At 46.1% G+C, this 23,505-nt stretch overlaps 1 protein-coding gene across 1 annotated transcript in view; it reads right to left on the reverse strand.

Moving 5' to 3' along the window:
• aacs (acetoacetyl-CoA synthetase) overlaps nt 1-23,505 on the reverse strand; it is a 113,261-nt gene that overhangs the window by 30,137 nt on the left and 59,619 nt on the right. Inside the window, exons 9-10 of the mRNA XM_056283611.1 lie at nt 19,972-20,052; nt 11,080-11,204 (exon numbers count right to left, since the gene is read on the reverse strand). Of these exons, the coding sequence (XP_056139586.1) occupies nt 11,080-11,204; nt 19,972-20,052 (206 nt within the window). The remainder of the gene's footprint in view (nt 1-11,079; nt 11,205-19,971; nt 20,053-23,505) is intronic.

Below are 23,505 nucleotides of genomic sequence, written 5' to 3' on the forward strand. Positions count from 1 at the left end.
TGTAAGAAGAAAGACTTGTGATGAGTATCAGTGCAGGGCAGATGCCGACTTCCACGACAGCAACCCCTTTCACCAGAAGAACCTTTCCTAAATGAGTTACGGCTATGCGGCAAAGCACGGAAGTAATAGGAGGAAACGGAAAGGGAACGACCAAGCACACATGCTCCCATTTCCCTTGGGGGGAGGGGGTTCAGCGCATGTCCCAGTTGGCTTTTCAGCTCTTTCCTCTTCCCTTAGTCCCATCTTCTACTCATCGTCCTCTTTACTGCCCCAGCTACTCCCTCCTCCACCCAAGCATCAAGCCTGTGACAAGCAATTCCCCCAAATTGATGGTTTGTCGAGTACAATTTCTGGCCCTACGGCAGTTATAACCTTTAAAAAAGATGCCCCCATCCCACCACCTCCACTTTGAAAAAAATGTAAAATTGTACAAGTAAAAAAAACAACAACAACATAAACTGTGAGACAGGGATTAGTTTAATTGTGATATGAAGTCAATAATCTGAAATGAGGAAGTACTGCTGGGTAATAAGATTCAAGGCAACAGAGGACGCTCAATAAAAGTCTGGTTCCGAGAGCTGCCAGACGCTCCCGCATTCTGACAGCTTCGGCCCCAATTAGGATGTCCAATACCCAGTCTGTTATTGTTGCTATCGTCGTTGAAGGAGAAGAAGAAGAAGAGGAGGAAGAAGAAGAAAAACAAGGAAGAGGAGGAAGAGGAGAAGGAGAAGAAGGAGAAGAAGAAGATGATGACATCAGATTTTCCCTGGAGTTATTTTTCCTACCATACGTCACAATCTGGAACGCTTAGCTGGGTTGGCGACATTGGCGCTTAATTGGTTCAACACTCCTCTCATAGCTGGACAGAAAAAGTTCTATCCATCTCCCTTTCTTTTCACAGACCCTTCATTGATTTTCACTACATGGGCAATTTTTTCACTGATATTTTAAACTCTTTGCTTCCTCAACTGACATCTCCCATTACTCTTTCCTGTTGGGTGAATACATCAGCTGATGTTTAAAACCACTTGAGGGCATTTATCTTCTATCTGTGTATCATCCGATCATTTTATATCCGATTTCAAACCCCAAATCGGAAAACCAACAATGGGCTGTTTTTCGTGGTTTTGATTTTGTTCTGTAAAATAGAACGTGAGAAAATTGATATTTGTTGTCATCTGTCATTTAACATTTCTGATTTGTTGTGACCAGGAAGTTATTGACATTTTTTCTCACGTCTGGACAGACATGAGTAACTGCCCCAAGTCCATCTGTCCATCCATTATCCGAACCACTTATCCTGCTCTCAGGGTCGCAGGGATGCTGGAGCCTATCCCAGCAGTCATTGGGCGGCAGGTGGGGAGAGCAGCGGCTCTACTCTGAGCTCCCTCCAGATGTCCGAGCTCCTCACCCTATCTCTAAGGCTGAGCCCAGACACCCTACGGAGGAAACTCATTTCAGCCGCTTGCATCCGCGATCTCACCCTTTCGGTCACTACCCAAAGCTCATGACCATAGGTGAGGGTTGGAACGAAGACTGACTGGTAAATTGAGAGCTTTGCCTTCCAGCTCAGCTCCCTCTTCACCACAACAGTCCGGTACAACGTCCGCATTACTGCTGATGCTGCACCGATCCCCCTGTCAATCTCCCGCTCCATCCTCCCCTCACTCGTGAACAAGACCCCGAAATACTTGAACTCCTTCACTTGAGGCAACAACTCATCTCCAGCCCGGAGGGAATAATCCACCATTTTACGAGAGAAAACCATGGCCTCAGACTTGGAGGTGCTGACTCTCATCCTGGCCACTTCACACTCAGCTGGGCTATTTTTTTTTTCATGGGGGGGAAAAAAAGAAATCAGCACTAGCCATTATTTAAAATGCAAGGCTGGTGAACTTTGGCAACGGTTGGTGAGTTTTATTGCACGAGACAATTTGGCAGGGAAGCGATAGTTAGTTGGGGATCTTACCGTTAATGAATCCAGTTGTTTGGCCAATTACAATAAATAACTGCATCACTTTTCTAGCAACTGTGCACTGTAAACTACAGAAGTTACTGTGCTGTGCAGACCTTGTCTCTCTGTGGCCAGTTCCTAGAACTGCTGACGGCAGTAAGTCCCTCTCCGCTGCCTTGATAATTCACCTGTGGCATTACGTCTTTTATAAATCTTGGTTTTACTGACTACAGCACTTCTTTTTAAAACCTTGACTTAACCATGGAGGATTACCTGGGCATGCTGAGGTCTTGCCTGCTTCAAACAGCCAAACATATTTTTCCAGTGTTACACATGCACCACTGTAAAACATGTCATGTTACGCATATGCTATTACTGTATAAAGAATATTCTGGTGTAATACAGAGAAAAGACGCTGGTAGTGATCTGATTTTTCAATTTGAATGCAGCTGGTTGGGGGAAAAAAACTGCAGGGGAGCATATCAGAGAGAGAGCGACATGCACAGTCCATCCATCCATCCATCCATCCATCCATCCATCCATCCATCCATCCATCCATCCACATTGTGCAGCCTGGAGGGAGGGCGTTTTTCTTTATTTATTATTTATTTCCTGTTTTGGTAACAAACCTAAAAAAATTACAAATAAACAAATGTCCATCTTGATACTTTCTATTGATGGAATATTTAAGACAATATATTTAACCAATATCTATACATATACCCAATATCCAAACACACTTCAGCATAGCAGCTAAACATGGATGATTTGGGTTTGTTTTTGTGTTTTTTTCCAGAGTAGGGAAGGAGCTAGTATGACGTCACTGGTGACTCATCTGACATTTTATTTCACATAGATCTTTGGAATTAAAGTGTTCAAACTCTAATGCAATTACACTGCCTTGCTCATGGTCATTTTAAAGAGAGCCAGATGAGGAAGAGGAGAGCATTTATTGTCCCTTCCCTGGAAGACCTGGATAAGAAGTAACAGCTGTCTTGATGACGAGCCTTCTGGATGAAACACATATTTTAGAGAAGGCTTGTCATTTATCATTGTTTATAATCATGGCGCCTCCCGTCACAGATGTTTGGTGGAATTAAGCCAGCGACACCTTCAGGTTTCTCGACAGTTAAAAGTTTTGGCCTCTCAGGACCACCCGTCGCTCCCCTCTCCGCCATCAACACTAACTGGTCTCATGACTGGTCGTGTTGTACATGGTACATTAGCTCCCTAAACACCCAGTGCAAAACGGCGCAAAGTCATAGTGCAGGTTTGATTGGGGGTGTTGGTCTTAAGATGAGGTCTGTACCAACATGGGGAACGCCAGTTCGAATCCCCGTGTTATCTCCTGCTTGGTCAGGCACCCCTACAGACACAATTGACCATGTCTGCGGGTGGGAAGCCAGATGGGGGTATGTGTCCTGGTCACTGCACTAGTGCCTCCTCTGATCGGTCGGGGCAACTGTTCGGGATGGAGGGGGAACTGGGGGGAAGAGCATGATCCTCCCACATGCTACGTCCCCCTGGCGAAACTCCTCACTGTCAGGTGAAAAGAAGTGGCTGGCGACTCCACATGTATCGGAGGGTGTACATGGTAGTCTGCAGCCCTCCCTGGATCGGCAGAGGGGGTGGAGCAGCGACCGGGACAGCTCGGAAGAGTGGGGTAATTGGCCAAGTACAATCAGGTAGAAAAGGGGGGGGTTTAATAGAATAAGTTAATAAACTTGCACCCATCTGTGCACCCATGGGCATGTTGGTCTTAAAATGAGGTCTGGTCAGGCGCATTGTTGGCGCATTGCCATCTTGAGGCAGTGGAGGGGGATTACGCCATTGACCAACAAAAACCTGGTGTTAAGTCAATGGCGCGGTACTTTCCTGCTATTTAAAGGGCGCACTATTCAGATAATAAGATGAGGAAAATGGGAGATGACACTGTTTGGTTTCATTTGTGTTACACCCAAAACACACGAATGATTGATTAAGAGACTAAGTACAACCCCTTTCCACCTTGTGCCTTACGGTGCACCCAGATTATGCACCGTTTAGCTAGCAAAAGTGGATTTGGACACACCCTGAATGCCCTTGCACCATGCGGTGTAAGACCATGCACGATAGATCGATTAAATAGGGCCCTCTGAGAGCTACGTCTCTGCTGGGAGATCTGCTTCTGTTTTAAACCTAGTACCCAAAAGCATAAAGTCAAGATCAAAACCTCAGGCTACAATAATGAAGTAGAAGTAGTAGTAGTAGTAGTAGTAGTAGTAGTAGTAGTAGTAGTAGTGTTGGTCACGTAGCCTTATGTTTGCAAACTCCGAGCTTTCATGAGACATTAGCATTCTGCTTTTTCCAGTTGTTTTGTGAAGTTGTCTTTTTGCCGTTGTATTGTTTCTTCTCTGTTGTACTTCTAGAAAGAACAAGTGCTGGGGCACATGCGGGATGCAGTCGAGACGCTTATTCTACAAGGACATGGTGTAGAACAGCAGCACTGATTCATATTCAAGCCTCTCTGTTGCCAGAGACAGAAGAATAACGAACGCAGCCAGTAGACACCGGAGGTTAAAACCTATAAGCCTTGCCTTCTTCAAAAATATCTGCCCCACATTCACAACCTCATTATCAGTGTCAACAACACTGGGCTATGGGGACAGATAACCCCCCTGGCTTGAAATGGCCCACCCGGCACACATCACTGCACCTAAACACTGTCTGAGCCGGGCAGCCCATTACGGTAGTCAATAAGGAGGTTCAGTGTGTGTGTGTGTCTGTGCGCATGCACGTGTGTGTGTTTTCTTGTTCAGCTATATTTGTGAGCACCAATTTCACTCTTGAACTGAAAGAGTGAGAACATTTTTGCAAAGTGAAGACATTTTGACAGAACGCGGAAGTGGGGCAGGCTAAGCTAACTGCTAGCCCATGCAGACCGGCAGTCATCCCGGCGTTTGCTCTCTTGGACAGTGAATTTGGCCTCACTTTCACCTCAACTATTTATATATTACTATTTATAACGCATTACAACCTTCTATACAAGATAACTGAACAAGCTTGAGAGCAAGATGTGACAACAATGCCTGTCACTACCCATGTACCACATGAGTGTGAACAGTAAAGATGACTGACTGCCTTCTTCAAGGGTCTATTTTAGGGTTAGGATTTGGGTTTAGGATTAAGGTTAGAATTAGGATTAGGTTAAGGTAAAGGTTAAGGTGAGGCATGTAGTGCTGATAGTTAAGAATAGCGTTTGGGGCAAGGGAATGAATGTTGTTAATGAAGGATCTTCACAGGTACAGAAAAACGAACGCATGCACGTGTGCATCTGTGCACATTTACATTTGTGGTAAAGGATGCTGGGATTTCTTCTGACATCACACTGATATCAGGAATCAGGGACATTTATTTGTCATTTCATTTCATGCAACTGCCTACATGGAATGAAACGAAATATCATTTCCCCCAGCCCACAGCAGTGCAACACAAAGACAAAAACACATCCAAACTGCAAGAACACATCCATCCCAACTACAAAGCAGCAGACCAGGCTCTCCCAGCTGATCCAGTACCAGCTCTCCCAGTCAGACACCTTCGACACACCTCCCCGCACTCCACATGATGACCCCAAAAACACAGTCAACGCTTGGCGAGGCCACCGCCAGACCACCCTCGGTGTTATCGGAACTGCTGGTCTGCATGGGCTAGCAGTTAGCTTAGCCTGCCCCACTTCCGCGTCCTGTCCGACCACCCTTGGTGCTTCCTCCTTGGGTGCAGCACCAGGCAGGACCGTGGTCCCTGGGCCCACAGGACGCGGCGGACTAAGCTCTCCCAGCCGATCCAGCGCCAGCCCTCCCAGCCATCAAACGAAGACACAAACTTAGATGCAGATGTGGACAAAGTCCCAGCATGGACGGTACTGGGTGAGGCCACCGCAAACGTAAGTTCACGCCGCCACCTTCCCACACCGGCACTGGGTGATGCCACTGAAAACGTGAATTTGCCCTGGCATCTTCCCACACCCAAAGTGGATATAATCCATTTGCCCATAAGCGCAAGCATTTTTGACATAGATAGTCGGAATGAGAATGGATCCCCTGTAAACCTGGCAGTCTTAGCACTATTATGTTATCCACTGAGCCGTGCAGAGGATAAAACCCCCGACTCCACCAGTGTCACGCTCTGCCCATTGACATACACCAGGAAATGGAAATCCTAATTATTAAAAATGTGGGAAGAGAACTGGCGACACATTACAGACCAAACTACATGGTCCATGTGGGTTTTTGTCAGACATTATAAAATACTTTTTTTGTTAAATCTGAGAACATTGGTCTGTACACGAATTACACACCCTCTCCGTGTTTTTCCCTCTCCTCCTCGCCTCTTTTCTCATGTCCTCTACTCCTGAACCCTGATCTACCCTCTCTCCTCCTCTGCTTCGTTCTTTGTTCCTCCTCTCCCTTCCCCTCTCAAGTTAAATTAGCAGCAATGACTGATGTTTATTGCATAATAAGTTGCTGAGTGCGTCAGTTCCAAGAGCGCTGACATAATCACCACACATTTTTATTCATGGCCTGTGCAGCGTGTGTGTGTACGCGCAGGAGTCCGCATGAGTTATCAATTAGGCAAACACATTAACAATTCCGGAGCTAAATAGGGAGAATTTAAAAGCCCAATTTCTGAAGAGGCACCACCCTCTCTCAATCTCCCAAAGCATCTTTCTGTCTTTCTCCCCTTCTCTGCACAAGATGAGCCTTTCACATTCATCTGTCCACTGGCATACAAACACTTTTGCTTTAATCAATTATGTCCGACAACTGGGCCACATCATATGTGCACTAGTCTGCATCCTCACCTTTTCGTCATACATCACGCCGATGATGCACTGCTGTGTCTTCACACTCGGGCTCCCGAGCCACTGAAAACTGTCTTAACGGGTTTGTATTTTTATATTTTTCAGTTATTTAGAGTATTCTCTTGGTACCGCAGTGCATTTTTCCTCATTGTCGTTACTACATTTTATCATCGCAACCGTTATCTTCAATTACGACTTGCATGAGAGGTACTACACGAGGACAGCAAAGCTACTATTGTGAGGTAAGTATTCAGTGACTTTGCACGTTAACACACATTCATGTTAGATTGATAATCCTGCAAGGTGTCCGGGTAGCTTAGCGGTCTATTCCATTGCCTACCGACACGGGGATCATCCGTTCGAATCCCTGTGTTACCTCCAGCTTGGTCGGGCATCCCTACAGACATAATTGGCCGTGTCTGTGGGTAGGAAGACGGATGTGGGAGTGTGTCCTGGTCGCTGCACTAGCACCTCCTCTGGTCGGTCGCGACGCCTATTTGGGGGGGGGGGGGACTGGGGGAGATAGTGTGATTCTCCGATGTGCTACGTCCGCCCAGTGAAACTCCTCACTGTCAGGTGAAAAGAAGCGGCTGGCGAGTCCATGTGTATTGGAGGAGCATTTGGTAGTCTGCAGCCCTCCCCGGATCACTAGAGGGGGTGGAGCAGAGACCGGGACAGCTCGGAAAAGTAGGGTAATTGGCCAAATACAATTACGGAGAAAAAAAAAAGGGGGGGGGGATTGCTAATCCTGCCATTACTCGACCAGGAGACTGGCGTTAAAGCTGGAGTCAAATGAAACATAATTTCACCCAGCCCACAGCAGTGCAACACAAAGACAAAAACACATATCCAACAACTACACAAACACACACATGCAAACTAACATATACACTCACTGGCCACTTTATTAGGTACACCTTGCTAGTACCGGGCTGGACCCCCTTTTGCCTTCAGAACTGCCTTAATCCTCCGTGGCATAGATTCAACAAGGTACTGGAAACATTCCTCAGAGTTTGATCCATATTGACATGATAGCATCACGCAGTTGCTGCAGATTTGTCGGCTGCACATCCATGATGCGAATCTCCCGGTCCACCACATCCCAAAGGTGCTCTATTGGATTGAGATCTGGTGACTGTGGAGGCCATTTGAGTACAGTGAACTCATTGTCATGTTCAAGAAACCAGTCTGAGATGATTCGAGCTTTATGACATGGCGCGTTATCCTGCTGGAAGTAGCCATCAGAAGATGGGAACACTGTGGTCATAAAGGGATGGACATGGTCAGCAACAATACTCAGGTAGGCTGTGGCGTTGACATGATGCTCAATTGGTACTAAGGGGCCCAAAGTGTGCCAAGAAAATATCCCCCACACCATTACACCACTACCACCAGCCTGAACCGTTGATACAAGGCAGGATGGATCCATGCTTTCATGTTGTTGACGCCAAATTCTGACCCTACCATCCGAATGTTGCAGCAGAAATCGAGACTCATCAGACCAGGCAACGTTTTTCCAATATTCTATTGTCCAATTTTGGTGAGCCTGTGCGAATTGTAGCCTCAGTTTCCTGTTCTTAGCTGACAGGAGTGGCACCCGGTGTGGTCCTCTGCTGCTGTAGCCCATCTGCCTCAAGGTTCGACGTGTTGTGCGTTCAGAGATGCTCTTCTGCATACCTCGGTTGTAATGAGTGGTTATTTGAGTTACGTTGCCTTTCTGTCAGCTCGAACCAGTCTGGCCATTCTCCTCTGACCTCTGGCATCAACAAGGCATTTTCGCCCACAGAACTGCCGCTCACTGGATATTATCTCTTTTTCGGACCATTCTCTGTAAACCCTAGAGATGGTTGTGCGTGAAAATCCCAGTAGATCAGCAGTTTCTGAAATACTCAGACCAGCCCGTCTGGCACCAACAACCATGCCACGTTCAAAGTCACTTAAATCACCTTTCTTCCCCATTCTGATGCTCGGTTTGAACTGCAGCAGATCGTCTTGACCATGTCTACATGCCTAAATGCATTGAGTTGCTGCCATGTGATTGGCTGATTAGAAATTTGCGTTAACGAGCAGTTGGACAGGTGTGCCTAATAAAATGGCCGGTGAGTGTATATCCAAACTAAATTAAAAAAAATCACCGTCCAAGGGAACGAACGCCAGCCAGGATGACTGTTTGAACTGCCGGTCTGCATGGGCTAGCAGTTAGCTTAGCCTACCCCGCTTCTGCATCCTGTCAAACTGCCCTCGGTGTCTCCTCTTCGGGTGCAGCTCTAGGCAGGGACCATGGTCCTTGAGCCCACAGGACGCAGCAGACCAGGCTCCCTCAGCCAGACACCCTCAACCCACACCCCCACACTACACACGACGACACCAAAAAGACCACAGTCAACGCCAGGCGAGGCCACTGCCAGACCGCCCTCAGTGTTATCAGAACTGCCAGTCTGCCTGGGCTAGCAGTTAGCTTAGCCTGCCCCGCTTCTGTGTCCTGGCAGTACAGGGCCCTGGTCCCTGGGCCCACAGGACCCAGCAGACTAAGCTCTCCCAGCCGATCCAGCGCCAGCTCTCCCAGCCATCAAACGAAGACAAAGCTTATGTGGACAAAGACACTGTACGGACGGTACTGGGCGAGGCCACTATAAAAGTGAATTCGTGCAACCATCTTCCCACACTGGAAGTCCCCGGTCGGTCCCCGGTCACTGCCTGCTGCCCCTACTATATGTGTAGTTTGAAAGGAGAATACAGCATACAGGCTTAGTGGAGATGTTATGTGGTGGGTCTGATTTTGAGCTTTTGAATACTCAGCTAAGACGAGATGGAGTCACCGGCATGCTGCCTCCTCCACACAACCAGCGTGAACTCAAAAGTCACTTCCTCTCTCTCCTCCACATCAGCGGCTGGCATGACAACACAGTCATCACACAAAACTTGCCAAGTTGATTCATTAAGTGAGGGAAATTACCATCAGCCTCCAGCCACTAGCTAGAGCGTTTTGGCTACGGCTGATAATTAGCCATCATTTGGCGGTCCTTAAATCGTTGCTCTCCCCATGTGTTTATATCACTTTTTAAAATTTCCCGTTAATGTTTAAGTGTCCCGGAGAAGCAACCAGCCAAGTGGAATACCTGCCATTCGTTAACTTCTCTGGCAAATAACCCACAATGTGATGCCGGCTCTGCTAAATGATGACAGTAAAAACAGCTGGTCTAATCTATCTGCTGCTTTGGCAGCCCACCAGCCATCAGGCCGGATCCGATTCTTCAATTTGAAGGCAGCTGGTTGGCTAAACGGTGAGAAGTGGCAGTTAAATTGTAGAATTTGTTTGGCTTTTCTCCACAACGCACTTTAGAAGTAAGTTGTGTTGCCTTTGCAATTGTTTTTTTTTCCCGCCCTCACAAGGACCTAATACCATACAAGATGTAAAAAAAAAACTAAAAAAAAAACTCATAAGTGAGGCCATTTTGAAAAAGGGATCATTTAAGGGGGTGTGACAGTTTTTGGTAGCGATAACACACTTTTAGAACAGAACAGCACAAATCAGCAAAAAAACAAGTAGCATTAAAATGCAGTGGTGCAGTCCTCTCATTACCCTGGTACCACTATCCTGACCTGCCACAGTACAACAAACTCTGCCTAGCCTCCATGTCTGTGTGCATTTGTGTGGTAGGCACACGTGTGGTTGTGTGGATTTCAGCTTGTTTGTGTCGGGTGTAGCTGCTTAGTCATCAGTGTGTAATTGTACTTATGTCTGTATTTTAGGCCTGTGAAAGTTTAGTGCTCATGTGTATGTTAATGGGGATGTGTGTGTGTGTGTGTGTGTGTGTGTGTGTGTGTGTGTGTGTGTGTGTGTGTGTGTGAGAGAGAGAGAGAGAGAGAGAGAGAGAGAGAGAGAGAGAGTGCGTGTGTGTGTGTTTGTGAGAGTGTGTGAGTGAGAGAGAGTGAGCGTGAGTGTGTGAGTGAGTGAGTGAATGAGTGAGTGAATGAGTGAGAGAGAGCGAGAGTAAGTGAGTGAGTGAGTGAGTGAGAGTGACAGAGTGAGCGTGAGAGTGTGTGTGAGTGAGTGAATGAGTGAGAGAGTGTGTGTGTTAGTGAGTGAGAGAGAAAGTGTGTGTGTGAGTGAGTGAGTGAGTGAGTGAGTGAGAGTGAGTGGGTGAGAGGGTGAGAATGAGAAAGCGTGTGTGTGTGTGTGTGTGTGTGTGTGTGAGAGAGAGAGCGAGAGAGCATGTGTGTGTGTGAGAGTGAGAGAGCGAGAGCATATATGTGTGTGCGTGTGTGTCTTTTAACTCACCCCAACTGGTCTGTGAGGTTCCAAAGTACATTGGGTGTGGGCATCAGCGGTGAACCATCATATAAAACCACGGAGCTCCCCACTGCCAGGGCTGACACCAACCAGTTCCACATCATCCAGCCAGTCTACAGAAAAAGCACACACACACATGCATACACACACGCACACACACACATGCAAACAAATGAACCGTGGTCAATGAATCTAGCAAAACCATCACCGAGACATGAAACTGGATCGCTTCTACAGACACCGAGTAAAAGTGTCATGGTTTGTAACGTCTGCAGTTACTCTAAAAGTGTAACTTTTGACAGCACACTTGCCGAAATACTGCTGCACTTTGGCCTTTGTTCAAAAGAGGGACAGACTGAGGAGGAAAAAGTGTGTCTCTTTTTAGATACAGACACAGTGTAACAACTCCTTTGTTGAGAGACACAAAAGTTTACTGTATCATCAACAACACTAATTTGGTTTGAAGGTAAACCATTGAAGTAAAAATGGATATTATAGGCCTGAAGGGGTCGGACCCTTTAGTTGACTGGTTAGTGCGGCGGGCGACCCGGGTTCACGCACCGGCTGCGGCGGATTCCCGGCTGCCCCTTAAATTTGCTACATTAGCTACAAAGTGTGGAAGTGGGACAGGCTAAGCTAACTGCTAGCCCATGCAGACTGGCAGTTCTGATAACACCGAGGGCGGTCTGGCGGTGGCCTCGTCTAGTCCCGACTGTGTTTTTAGTGTCGTTGTGCCTAGCGGCCTGTCCAGGGTGTCTCCCCGCTTGCCGCCCAATGACTGCTAGGATAGGCTCCAGCATCCCCACGACCCTGAGAGCAGGATAAGCAGTTTGGAGAATGGATGGATGGAAGTGTGGAGTGCGGGGAGGTGTGTCGAAGGTGTCTGGCTGGGAGAGCTGGCATTGGATCGGCTGGGAGAGCTTGGTCTGCTGTGTCTGGTGAGCCCAGGGACCATGGCCCTGCTGGAGCTGCACCCGAGAAGGAAACACCAAGGGCGGTCTGACAGGACACAGAAGCTGGGCAGACTAAGCTAACTGCTAGCCCATGCAGACTTGGCAGTTCCGACAGTCCTCATGGCTGGCGTTGGTTCTCCTGGACAGTGATTTTTTTTTTTTAGTTTAGATATATGTGTTAGTTTGGCTATGTGTGTTCTTGTAGCTCTTGTAGTTTTTGGATGTGTTTTTGTCCTTGTGTTGCACTGCTTCGAGCTGGGAGAAACGATGTTTCATCTCATTTCATGTGTGCAAGTGCATGAAATGAAACGACAAATAAAGTGTTTCTGATTCTGATTCTGATGGTGAATTCATGCAGAATAAATGCACAGTGGGGGAAAGTGAACCATGTGTAACTACTAAAACTGTTTCTTAAAGTATTATGGCTGCTTTTGTGTATGAGGCCTAACCTTTACAGAATAAGTTTAGAGATAAGGGTCTGTGTGTGTGTGCATGCGTGTGTGTGTGTATGTGTGTGTGCATATCTACAAACAGGACTGTTATTAACTGAGCATGATAGAAGGCATTTTTATGGTGCCCAAACCAATATGGGGGTCCTTCAAACAAGCATCATAATATTGGGGGGGCGGCACGGTCATATCTTGTCAGGGGACCTGGAATTTCTAGCCGTGCCCCTAATGACGTCTGACTCACAAATTATGACCTCGTCCAACTCTACCATCCACATTCTCCTGTCATCGTGCTCGAATACATGAACATACACACTCAAAAAGGTACGCTATCATTAAGACGAGACACCGTGAAATACTCACATTCATCAGCAGAACAGTTGGAATCTTCTGGTAATACCTGATATTTGTCATCAGATCTGACCTTCACTATTCGATGCTGCCCATTAGACAAGACCGAGTATGTGATGTGTGTGTGCACACGAGAGAGAAAGAGAGAAACAGAGAGCGAGACAGCAAGAGAGAGAGACAGTTAGAGAGACAGAGACAGAGAGAGTGAGAGAAAGACAGTTAGAGAAACAGAGCGAGTGAGAGAGAGGCAGACAGACGGACAGAGAGAGTGACATCGGGAGAGCAACAGAGAGAGACAGAGAGAGAGAGAAAGTAATTGGGCTGTTCCATTTACACATTTTTTCCCCATTATATCCACATAATTGTATACGTTCATGAAAATTGTGCCATCCCCTTAATTTGTGTAAAAAATACTGCCATTCAGTTTCTCCACAAATGGATATTCATGACTGAGTGCATTGTCATACAGCGTCATGTCATGTATCGCCTGACTTTGAAAAATGATTTACAGCAGCTTATGGCTTTGCTAACTGAACAAACATCCGTCAATCAACCAATCAATCAATCAAGCTGCATTTTATGTAACGCTTTTCTAGCTGCAGCAGCCCCTCAAAGCACTTTACAATTCCATTGTGTCTCCCCTGGGGAGCCACGCAGGAAACATGAGCATGAGCAAACAGATCAGAGAGCAAAAAAAGTTAAAATATGAAGGCAGATTGTTAAGGATTACTGTAAAAGTCCACTGCCTTGGGTCTGTTCTAATGCACCGTCATACTTGAGACTGGCGGTATATTATATTATTCATGAGTATTATAACCAGTGAGCATCAGTTAGCTGAGATGCTAGCACTGCCATGCTTAAAATTGCATTCACAAGACAAATAACTCAGACTGACATAAACTAGTAGTGGATATCAGTTAGTACGGTTTCTAATGATTACTAAACGGAAATTTATGCGGGAACATTAACTTTTTTTTTTAAATAAAAAATGTTAACATTTGAGCCCAATAGACTGCAAGTAACACTGAGGGCGGTCTGACAGGACGCGGAAGCGGGGCAGGCTAAACTAACTGCTAGCCCATCCAGACCGGCAGTTCCGATAACACCGAGGGCGGTCTGGTGGCGGCCTCGCCTGGCATTGACTGTGTTTTTGGTGTTGATGTGTGGAGTGGGGGGGAGGTGTGTCTGCGGTGTCTGGCTGGGAGAGCTGGTATTGGATCGGCTGAGAGAACCTGGTCTGCCGCGTCCGGTGGACCCAAGGACCACGACCTTGCCCGGAGCTGCGCCCAAGGAGGAAACACTGAGGGCGATCTGACAGGATGCAGAAGCAGGGCATACTAAGCTAACTGCTAGCTCATGCAGACCAGCAGTTCCGACAGTCATCCTGGCGTTCGCGCTCTTGGACAGTGAATTTTTTTTTTTTAATATGTTGGATATGTGTTTTGTAGTTTTTGTAGTTTTTTTGTAGTTTGGATATATGTGTTCTTGTAGTTTGGATAGGTGTTTTTGTCTTTGTGTTGCACTGCTTTGGGCTGGGGAAAATTATATTTCGTTTCATTTCATGTGTGCAGGTGCATGGGATGAAATGACATGAATATTCTGGATTTCTGAAGTAATTCTGAGTGAATCTGCTGCAAGTTCATTGTAAACCTATAGAGTTTATGCTTATGCTAAATGCCACTAAGTAATATGAGTATATTCATTTTAATTTAGGCCACCCTCAGAGGATTAACTGAAACAATAACAACCAAGTACATGTTTAACAAGCGTGGGAAATAAAATGCATACATTAATCTCAATGACTTGTGCACATCTCTATGGAACACATTAATGGGGAAAGTTCAGATCTCATTTCAGTTAAAGTGCAACTTCTCCCCCTGATCTGAGCCCAACTCCACCCCCTGCATGATTTTGAAAAATGCTAAAAAGTGGGCTAAGGGCTGAGAGGGGATGTGTGAGGCAGGAGCATAGGCCGGAGTAGCTGGGGAGATCCGCGAGAAGGGCCGGGTGCTTTCTGGCCCACCATCGCACACCGCCTTACCCAGTTCCCTCCACCGGCCCACCTTCCGGCACGGTGTTGGCCACCGCCCCGCAAACACACCCCGATCACCAAGATGCAGATGCACTTTAAATGAAAAGGGGCCCCACGAGATGAGCCAGGGCTTTCTGGCGACAGAGAGAGGCGGGCAACCGGGTGACTGCTCCCCCAGTCGTGACACAAGCCTAGCCCGACCAACCCAGTTGTCTGGTGGTGCTTCTAGAGCTGTCAAAAACACAAGTCCAAAACAATGAACCAAAATTGAAAATGATGAAATAATATAACTATAACTAACTGAATTAAGAGAAATTCAAATGGTTGGTAGAAAATGTAATAAAGGCGCAAGGTTGGCAAGTAAACCCCTAGGAATGATGAGTCTCGATCAGCATATAAACTTAGCACAAAAAGTAAGGAAATGTGTGTTTGGTAGGTTATTTCTTTGTTGTAACAATTCTTCTTGGCAATAAATCTTATATCAGGCACCTGATTGTCAGCACCTGGGGTACCGGAAGCTCAAAACCAGAGTCAATAGCAACAGCACAATAAGCTGTTTGGCATTGGCAGAGAAAATTTGGCAAATTTTTCATGGGCGCAACCCACATACTCAGCTCTGCTGCTCATCCCACAAATACATGTTCCTTACAAATGTGGCACCATTTAAAAGGGAAATAAACAGGCTTTCCAACGGTGTAAGATTTATTGCCAAGAAGCATTGTTACAACAAAGAAATAATCTACCAAACACACATTTCCTTACTTTTTGTGCTAAGTATATTTAAAAATGAGCATGGTTCCACAGACTCACACTCATGGGCGGGGCTGAGGGGGGCAGCGCTGGGGGAGGTGGGCTGCCCACCTCTGATTAGATGGCGTTAACATTCTTCTTCTTTTTTTCTTATTTCATTACGAAGATAAGTCCCAACCAGTCGACTCTACGTCAGCATTGGCCTTGCAAGGTTCAGGGCTGATTTGACAGTAGCTGGGGTGTTGGCTGATTTTCAACCCATGAAATGCAGAATTTTATAATATATTTGGTAAGAAATGGCAATATTAACACCAGCATTGATGTCGTAGCCAGACATCAATCCCCTTCAGATGACAAAAAGTCGGCAGTGAATACTCTGCTTTTCAACCCGCATCTACTGGCCAATTCTCTTATTCTTTCGGCCTGTGAGGGCACAGCACCAATGGTGGTCATTGTTAACCCGGGCTTTGACCAACCTCGTATGGTCTTTTCAATCTGCATAATGATTTGGCAAAATTTTACATTAGATGCCCTTCCTGACACAACCACTAACCCTGTGGATGGGGGCACAGGTAAAGCCCTGGATGCCATCCCAGTATTAATGGACTTGCGCCCATGCCTGTCGCCAACCGCATCTACTGGTCAATATGATTATACAATTTTGTGCTTGACTGTAATATTCCTGTGTTCATGTAGCATGGATGCATGTACTGTAGATTAGATTAGACTAGATTAGATTAGATTGTTTTATTAGCTGCACAACCAAGGCCGAAGGAATTCAGTACACAATAACTCTGCAGCACAATCCATCCATGGACAACAGCACACACTCCGCATATTATCACGAACAACACAGTTACACAATAACAGAAACAAACATATAACGCACAACAATTAGGTGAATGGTGGTATCCATGCCAATTGTGTGTGAGGAGGGGACTATAGGGATGAATTCAGAGTCCTGACGGCTAGAGGGAAAAATTGTTCGTGACGCGTTTAGTCTTTGTGGACAGTGATCTGTAGCGCCTCCCTGAGGGAAGGAGCTGGAAGAGGTGATGAGCAGGATGTAGGAGTCGGAAATGATCTTCTTTGCTCACTTTACAGTCAGGTGAGTATGCAGAGATTTAACTGAAGGGAGTGGGTTGCCTGTGATTTTGGATGCCTTGTTGACAATCCGCTGCAGTTTGTTCTGTGTTTGACCGCCCGTGCCGCCGTACCATACTAAAATAGAAGATGTTACACAGTAAAATCCTGAGTGTTAATTTAACTTCCCAAGTGTTAATTTAACTCTGAGAGTGTACAAATGGACTCGGAGGTAAATTAATACTCAGGATTTTACTGTGGATGATGGACTTGATAATGGCTGAGTAAAACAGAATGAGAAGTTGATCCGGTATTCTTTAAGATGCCTAAGAAAGTAAAGTCATTGTTGAGCTTTTGCAATGACGTGTTCAGTGTTAATTTTCCACTTCAGGTTATTGCTGACGTATGTTATGAGGAATTTAAAGGAGTCGATGGTGGTGATGGGGTCTCCATCTATTTGTATGGGTGTTTTGGGATTCAGCACGCATCAGACATCAATAATGAGTTCTTGGGTTTTGGCTGTATTAAGCAGAAGGTCAGGTATGTGGCAGAGATGTAACAGGAAATGTGTTTTTGTGAGAGTGTGACTAGCACAGAAGTGAGGGCCTTTACATGTATGTGGTGTGTCATCGTATGCTGCTAGTTAGAAGGTTTTATACAATATGAAAGCGGTTGCGAAGTGTACTTTTTGAAGTCTGTATTATTTGTTCAGTTTGTGAAAATTACACTCTTGAAAAGTCGAGCATAGTGGTGTCCTGGTGGCACGGCGGTATATTCCGTTGCCTACCAACAGGGGGATCATCAGTTCAAATCCCTGTGTTACCTCCAGCTTGGTCTGGCGTCCCTACAGACACATTTGGCCGTCTCTGCGGGTGGGAAGCTGGAGGTGGGTATGTGCCCTGGTCGCTGCACTAGTGCCTCCTCTGGTCTGGGGGGAATAGCGTGATCCTCCCACGCACTACATCCCCCTGGTGAAACTCCTGTCAGGTGAAAAGAAGCAGCTGGCGACTCCACATGTATCAGAGGAGGCATGTGGTAGTCTGCAGCCCTCCCCAGATCGGCAGAGATGGTGGAGCAGCGACCGGGACAGCTTGAAAAAGTGGGGTAATTGACCAGATACAATTGGGGAGAAAAAGGGGGAAAAAAAGAAAAGAAAAAAGAAAAGTCGAGCATTACAAGTTTCTGCTATGAGGTTTCACAATTCATGTGTCTAGCTGAGTTTTATGCACGGTGTAACCACGAGGATTTCCCTGAATAACTTCGACCATGACCTTAGCATTGACCTCACTTCCAATCCATCCACTAAAACCTTTAGGGGCTCTTTAGATTGAAACCTTGGGTAGACTTTTAAAGTGACTTGATGAACCCCGTCATAAAGCATTCATGACTTCTAAAGAGTACTTCCACAAACCTCTGGCTGAGACCGTGTTAATGCTCTCCCTCCTTTTTTCTTTTTGCATAGAAAAAGCTTCCTCAGCTGCTTTTGATGATGCGATGAAGCGATTCACAAAGGTGCTCCCTGTTCACCACTACACCTCTAGCTGCAGTAGCTCCTTCTTTAAGCATTCTTACTTACTAAATATGTTTACAATGCATATTTACTCCCTCTCTGACTCTACAATTACCTAGAGGTTCTCTCTTTCTTCTATTTCTTACAAGGGAATATTTGTCATCTGGATGCCTACAGTGGTGGCGCTACAGTGGTGGCGCTACAGTGGTGGCACTACAGTGGTGGTGGCACGGTGGCGCAGTGTTAGCACCGTTGCCTCACAGCAAGGAGGTCCTGGGTTCGAACTCCGGGGTTGTCCAACCTTTGGGGGGGAGGGTCATCCTTGGTCATCCTCTGTGTGGAGTTTGCATGTTCTCCCCATGTCATGCATGTTAGGGTTAATACTCCTGTCTGTGCCCCTGACCAAGGCATGGCAAGAGGAACTGGAGTTGGTCCCCGGGTGCTGCACGGCAGCTGCCCACTGCTCCTAACTACACAGCTAGGATGGGTTAAATGCAGAGTATAATTTCCCCACAGGGATCAATAAAGAATCTCATTGTCCAGACTGGGAGCAATACAATGTTCCTCATAGAGTAGCACCACCCACTGACACACCACCACCCAACATGCATGACTGTGGGAGTAAAACAGGAGTATGCAGAAGGAACCCACACAAAACCCGGGGTGAACATGCAAACTCCATACACACAGACACACACACACAAGAGTTTGTATTGAACCCAGGGCATTAACCACAGGGGCTAAAGCCATGTTCAGACTGGCAGATCATATATCTCATTTTTGGCATATCCATATTGGAATGAGATTAACTTTATCAAGTCTGGACGGCAAACTAACCACATGGAAATCTGTGTTTTCAAAATCGAATTCAAACCCCATTCATAGATGGTTTGAAATGTGATTCAAATCAAATGTCTAAATGTGTGTCTCGGTCTGGACACTAATTGGATTCCAGACCTTCCTTTGCATCACTCACGATGCTCATGTCAACACACCTCTGGCTGCACAGTGATGACAACTGTGACTACAGTGTGAAAACATGGCTTCATGTGTCACCTCCTCTGTCTCTGAAGCCGTCTGGTACAGTGGAGGAGTTATGCACCGCGAATGGACATTGCTTTGGCGTGAGGAGCGAGGGGAGACATCTCCATTCTCTGTAACCTGTGGCATGCCGTTTTGCTTCCGGTTAACATAGACATGCACACCTATGTTGTTACAACAGCAACCAATGCAAATACCAATGTAGGTTAATGTCTTAAGAGACAAATCTAATCTGATCACTTGCAACTAAAAACGTGGACAGTCAGTCCTAAAGGTTAGATTTGGGGAGCCATTCGGATTTGCCAGCAGTCTAAATGTAGTAATGCATGCTAAAATGTACTGCCAACTTTTTCTGCTGGGACTTTCAGCATATTCACTCTGGGTGATGTCATTACAAATTGTTAACTACTTGTATAGCATGAAACCCTACTTTTTCCACTTTTGACTTGCAAATAAAAAGCAATTTCATATGTACTCCTTGACTTTAGGAAGCACTCCGCTGTGACAAAAACAAGCCAAGCGGAGTTTCCTCTTTCCGAGTAGCCACGTCTCCCAAGATAAACAACACTGGGGAAGAAAAAGTGTCATAGTGTGAACATGGCATTACAGGGTCTCTTCAAGAAAACCCTTTGGGGACCCTTTGGGAACAATGAGGATCTAAAAATAGAGAAATGAGGCGTAACTCCTCCTAAAAGGAGGTCGCAGACCTACTGTGGTGTAGTAGATGATGACATCACTGCTGGTCATGTTGCCATGCAGAACGTGTTCCTTCAGGTGTTGGATGAGAGTACCCTGGAAGGACAGACAGACAGAGAGCAGAAGTTGTTGTTAAAACGGAATTGAATCGGGGTGCCGCGGTGGCTCACCTGGTAGAGTGGCACTGTCAGGCCAAACTGTGTCCGGGCTGCCAAAATATATCCAGGTGACATCATTGCAATGCAATCGTGACAGTTCGCATTCCTGACATTCCTCTCTCGTTCTAGTTCGTAGAGTCGTAATATTGCAGGCTAAAGCAGATTTAATAGTGTACTCTTTTTAGCTACATCGTACAATACATGCGCAGGGTCACCTTTTATATTCGACTTGCAATTGTTTATATTAGGATATGTTTTTTGAAAAGCACAAAAAAATCATACTTTTAGGTGAAAGTTCATCTACTGATTGATCAACTTGTTAGCTAGCTAACAAACTAGCTAGCTAATGTTATGTAGCATGGACGAGATTTTCAATAAAGATGTTCAATAAATCTAATTTCCATTAAAATGAAACGTCCAATATTTGCCATTATATGTTTTTTGACATCAATGACAAGTTAGCTAGGTAGCTAGCAACCCAAAAAAAGCATCAAGAAATGTTATTTTAAACAACCGGACTTGCGATGACATCACCTAGACACATTTTGGCAGCCCGCACACAATTTGGTCTGACAGTACCACATAAGGCTGAGTCCTTACCGCAGCGGCCTGGGTTTGAATCCGGCCCAGGCCCTTCGCAGCATTTCATCCCCTCTCTCTCCCTTGCCTTTACTGTTTCTCTCTACTATCGTTATCTAATAAAGGCGGAAAATGGCAAAAAACAAAAAATACAAAAAAATAAAAAACAAAAAAAAAACTGATTTTTTTTTTCTTTTTACATGGCAATGCTGGCCCTGTGATGGCCCAGTGGCCTGTCCAGGGTGTCTCCCCACCTGCCGCCCAATGACTGCTGGGATAGGCTCTAGCATCCCCGCAACCCTGAAAGCAGGATAAGTGGTTCGGATAATGGATGGATGAACTGAGCTGTATGTTACAATTTTTTCGTAAGTTACTTAATTTTGTTAAACCACTATTTTGTCAATGTTGTTCTTCGATTTTTAATCTGGCAATACAGGTATTTATTTATTTATATTTATCCAGTCTTTACCAGCTGTCAGTTAATTTCTAGAACATTACCTCAGTAAACACAAGTTACAGTTTTGGGAAAATAGCTTTCCTCCCTCTCATGGTAATGTCTAAATCTACCAGAAAACACAGAGGAGAGAAAGAGAGAGGGTGGGGGAGAGAGAGAGAGACAGACAGACAGAGAGAGAGAGAGAGAGAGAAGAGAGAGAGAGAAGAGAGAGAGAGAGAGACACAAAGTGATGTGCTCATTGTGGGTCATTATGTTCCAATGTGTTTTAAAGTGGTTTGCTCTGCCCTCCTCAGCGTTACTTTGTGGATCAGTGTATAACACCAGAACCACTCGGGGCTCATGATCAAGGCTACGACTGAACACACACACACACACACACACACACACACACACACACACACACACACACACACACACACACACACACACACACACACACACACACACACACACACACACACACACACACACACACACACACACACACCATCTTCTCAGGGGTGAGTTAGTCCATTTTTTTGCCAACCGGTGGGTGAATATATATGGCCTTTTCATCTGTAGATGTGGTTTTGTGTCTGTTAGTTGTAACCAGACCTGGCTCTAGTCTAGACAACAGGGGGCGCCAGGCAAGGGTTTCTTTGGGGGCCCTCCTTTCTTTGCCTGGAGCTGAAAACTATGAAATAAAACTATAAACTATATATATATATATATAGTTTACCTATACTAGATACATTTATAAAACTATTATTTGTTTTATGAGGACAAAACAACCCTTTGATATTGTACTGCCACAATGTGGCAAGAATGGTGTGGGAAGATGGCGGCGCGAATTCACATTTGCGGCAGCCTCACCCAGTACCATCCATACAATGTCTTTGTCCACATCTTCGTTTGATGGCTGGGAGAGCTTGGTCTGCTGCGTCCTGTGGGCCCAGGGACCACGGCCCAAAGAGCAACCACCAAGGGCGGTCTGACAGGACACGGAAGCAGGGCAGGCTAAGCTAACTGCCAGCCCATGCAGACCGGCAGTTCCGATAACACCAAGGGTGGTCTGGTGGCGGCCTCGCCTAGCCTTGACTGTGTTTTTAGTGTCATCGTGTGGAGTGAGGGGAGGTGTGTCGAAGGTGTCTGGCTGGGAGAGCTGGCGTTGGATCAACTGACGGAGCCTGGTCTGCAGCGCCCGGTGGGCCCAGGGACCACAGCCCTGACTGGAGCTGCACCCGAGCAGAAAACACCAAGGGCGGTCTGACAGGACGTAGAAGCGGGGCAGGCTAAGCTAACTGCTAGCCCATGCAGACCAGCAGTTCCGACACTCATCCTGGCTGGCGTTCGTTCTCTGGACGGTGATTTTCTTTTATTTTAGTTTAGATATATGTGTTCTTGTAGTTCTTGTAGTTTGAGTATGTGCTTTTGTCTTTGCATTGCACAGCTGTGGGCTGGGGGAAACCATGTTTAATTTCATTTCCTGTGAGCAAGTGCATGAAATGAAATGACAAAGTGTTTCTGATTCGGAACATTGCTACAGTCTATATAGTGGACACAGTCCTTGCATGACATTAATACACAAAACGGAATTTTGCCCTCAGACCTTAAAGCTCAGCAACATCCTCAAGGTACAAAGTTTTTCTAAATTGTCAGTGAAGGGGCGTCCAGGTAGTGTAGCGGTCTATTCCATTGCCTACCAACATAGGGATCACCGGTTTGAATCCCCATGTTACCTCCGGCTTGGTCGGGTGTCCCTTCATACACAATTGGCCGGGTCTGCGGGTGGGAAGCCGGATGTGGGTATGTGTCCTGGTTGCTGCACTAGCACCTCCTCTGGTCAGTCAGAGTGCCTGTTCCGGGGGGGGGGGGGGCGTGACCTGGGGAGAATAGCGTGATCCTCCCACGTGCTACGTCCCCCTGGTGAAACTCCTCACTGTCAGGTGAAAAGAAGCAGCTGGCGACTCCACATGTATCGGAGGAGGCATGTGGTAGTCTGCAGCCCTCCCCGGATCAGCAGATGGGGTGGAGCAGTGACCGGGATAGCTCGAGCTCGGAAGAGTGGGGTAATTGGCTGGATACAACTGGGGAGAAAAGGGGGGGGGGGGAATACCCCCACCCCAAAAAATATAAATAAATAAATAGTCAATGAAAAATGAGGGTGATACAACTCTGGATGACAGGCATGTTGGCAGAAAAACAACACAACTCAGCCAACACTCAGCAGCAGTCGTACAAGTCAGAATAAGCTAAAATGACAGCAAAGCTCAATCAGCACATGTAAAAATTAACACTGTTGACGTGAAGTGTGAACGAGTTTATATACAACAACAACATGAAGGGAACTAACTTCCTATTACAAACAGATGTTGT

This window comes from Lampris incognitus, chromosome 1 (assembly GCF_029633865.1).
Source record: "Lampris incognitus isolate fLamInc1 chromosome 1, fLamInc1.hap2, whole genome shotgun sequence".
NCBI lineage: Eukaryota > Metazoa > Chordata > Actinopteri > Lampriformes > Lampridae > Lampris > Lampris incognitus.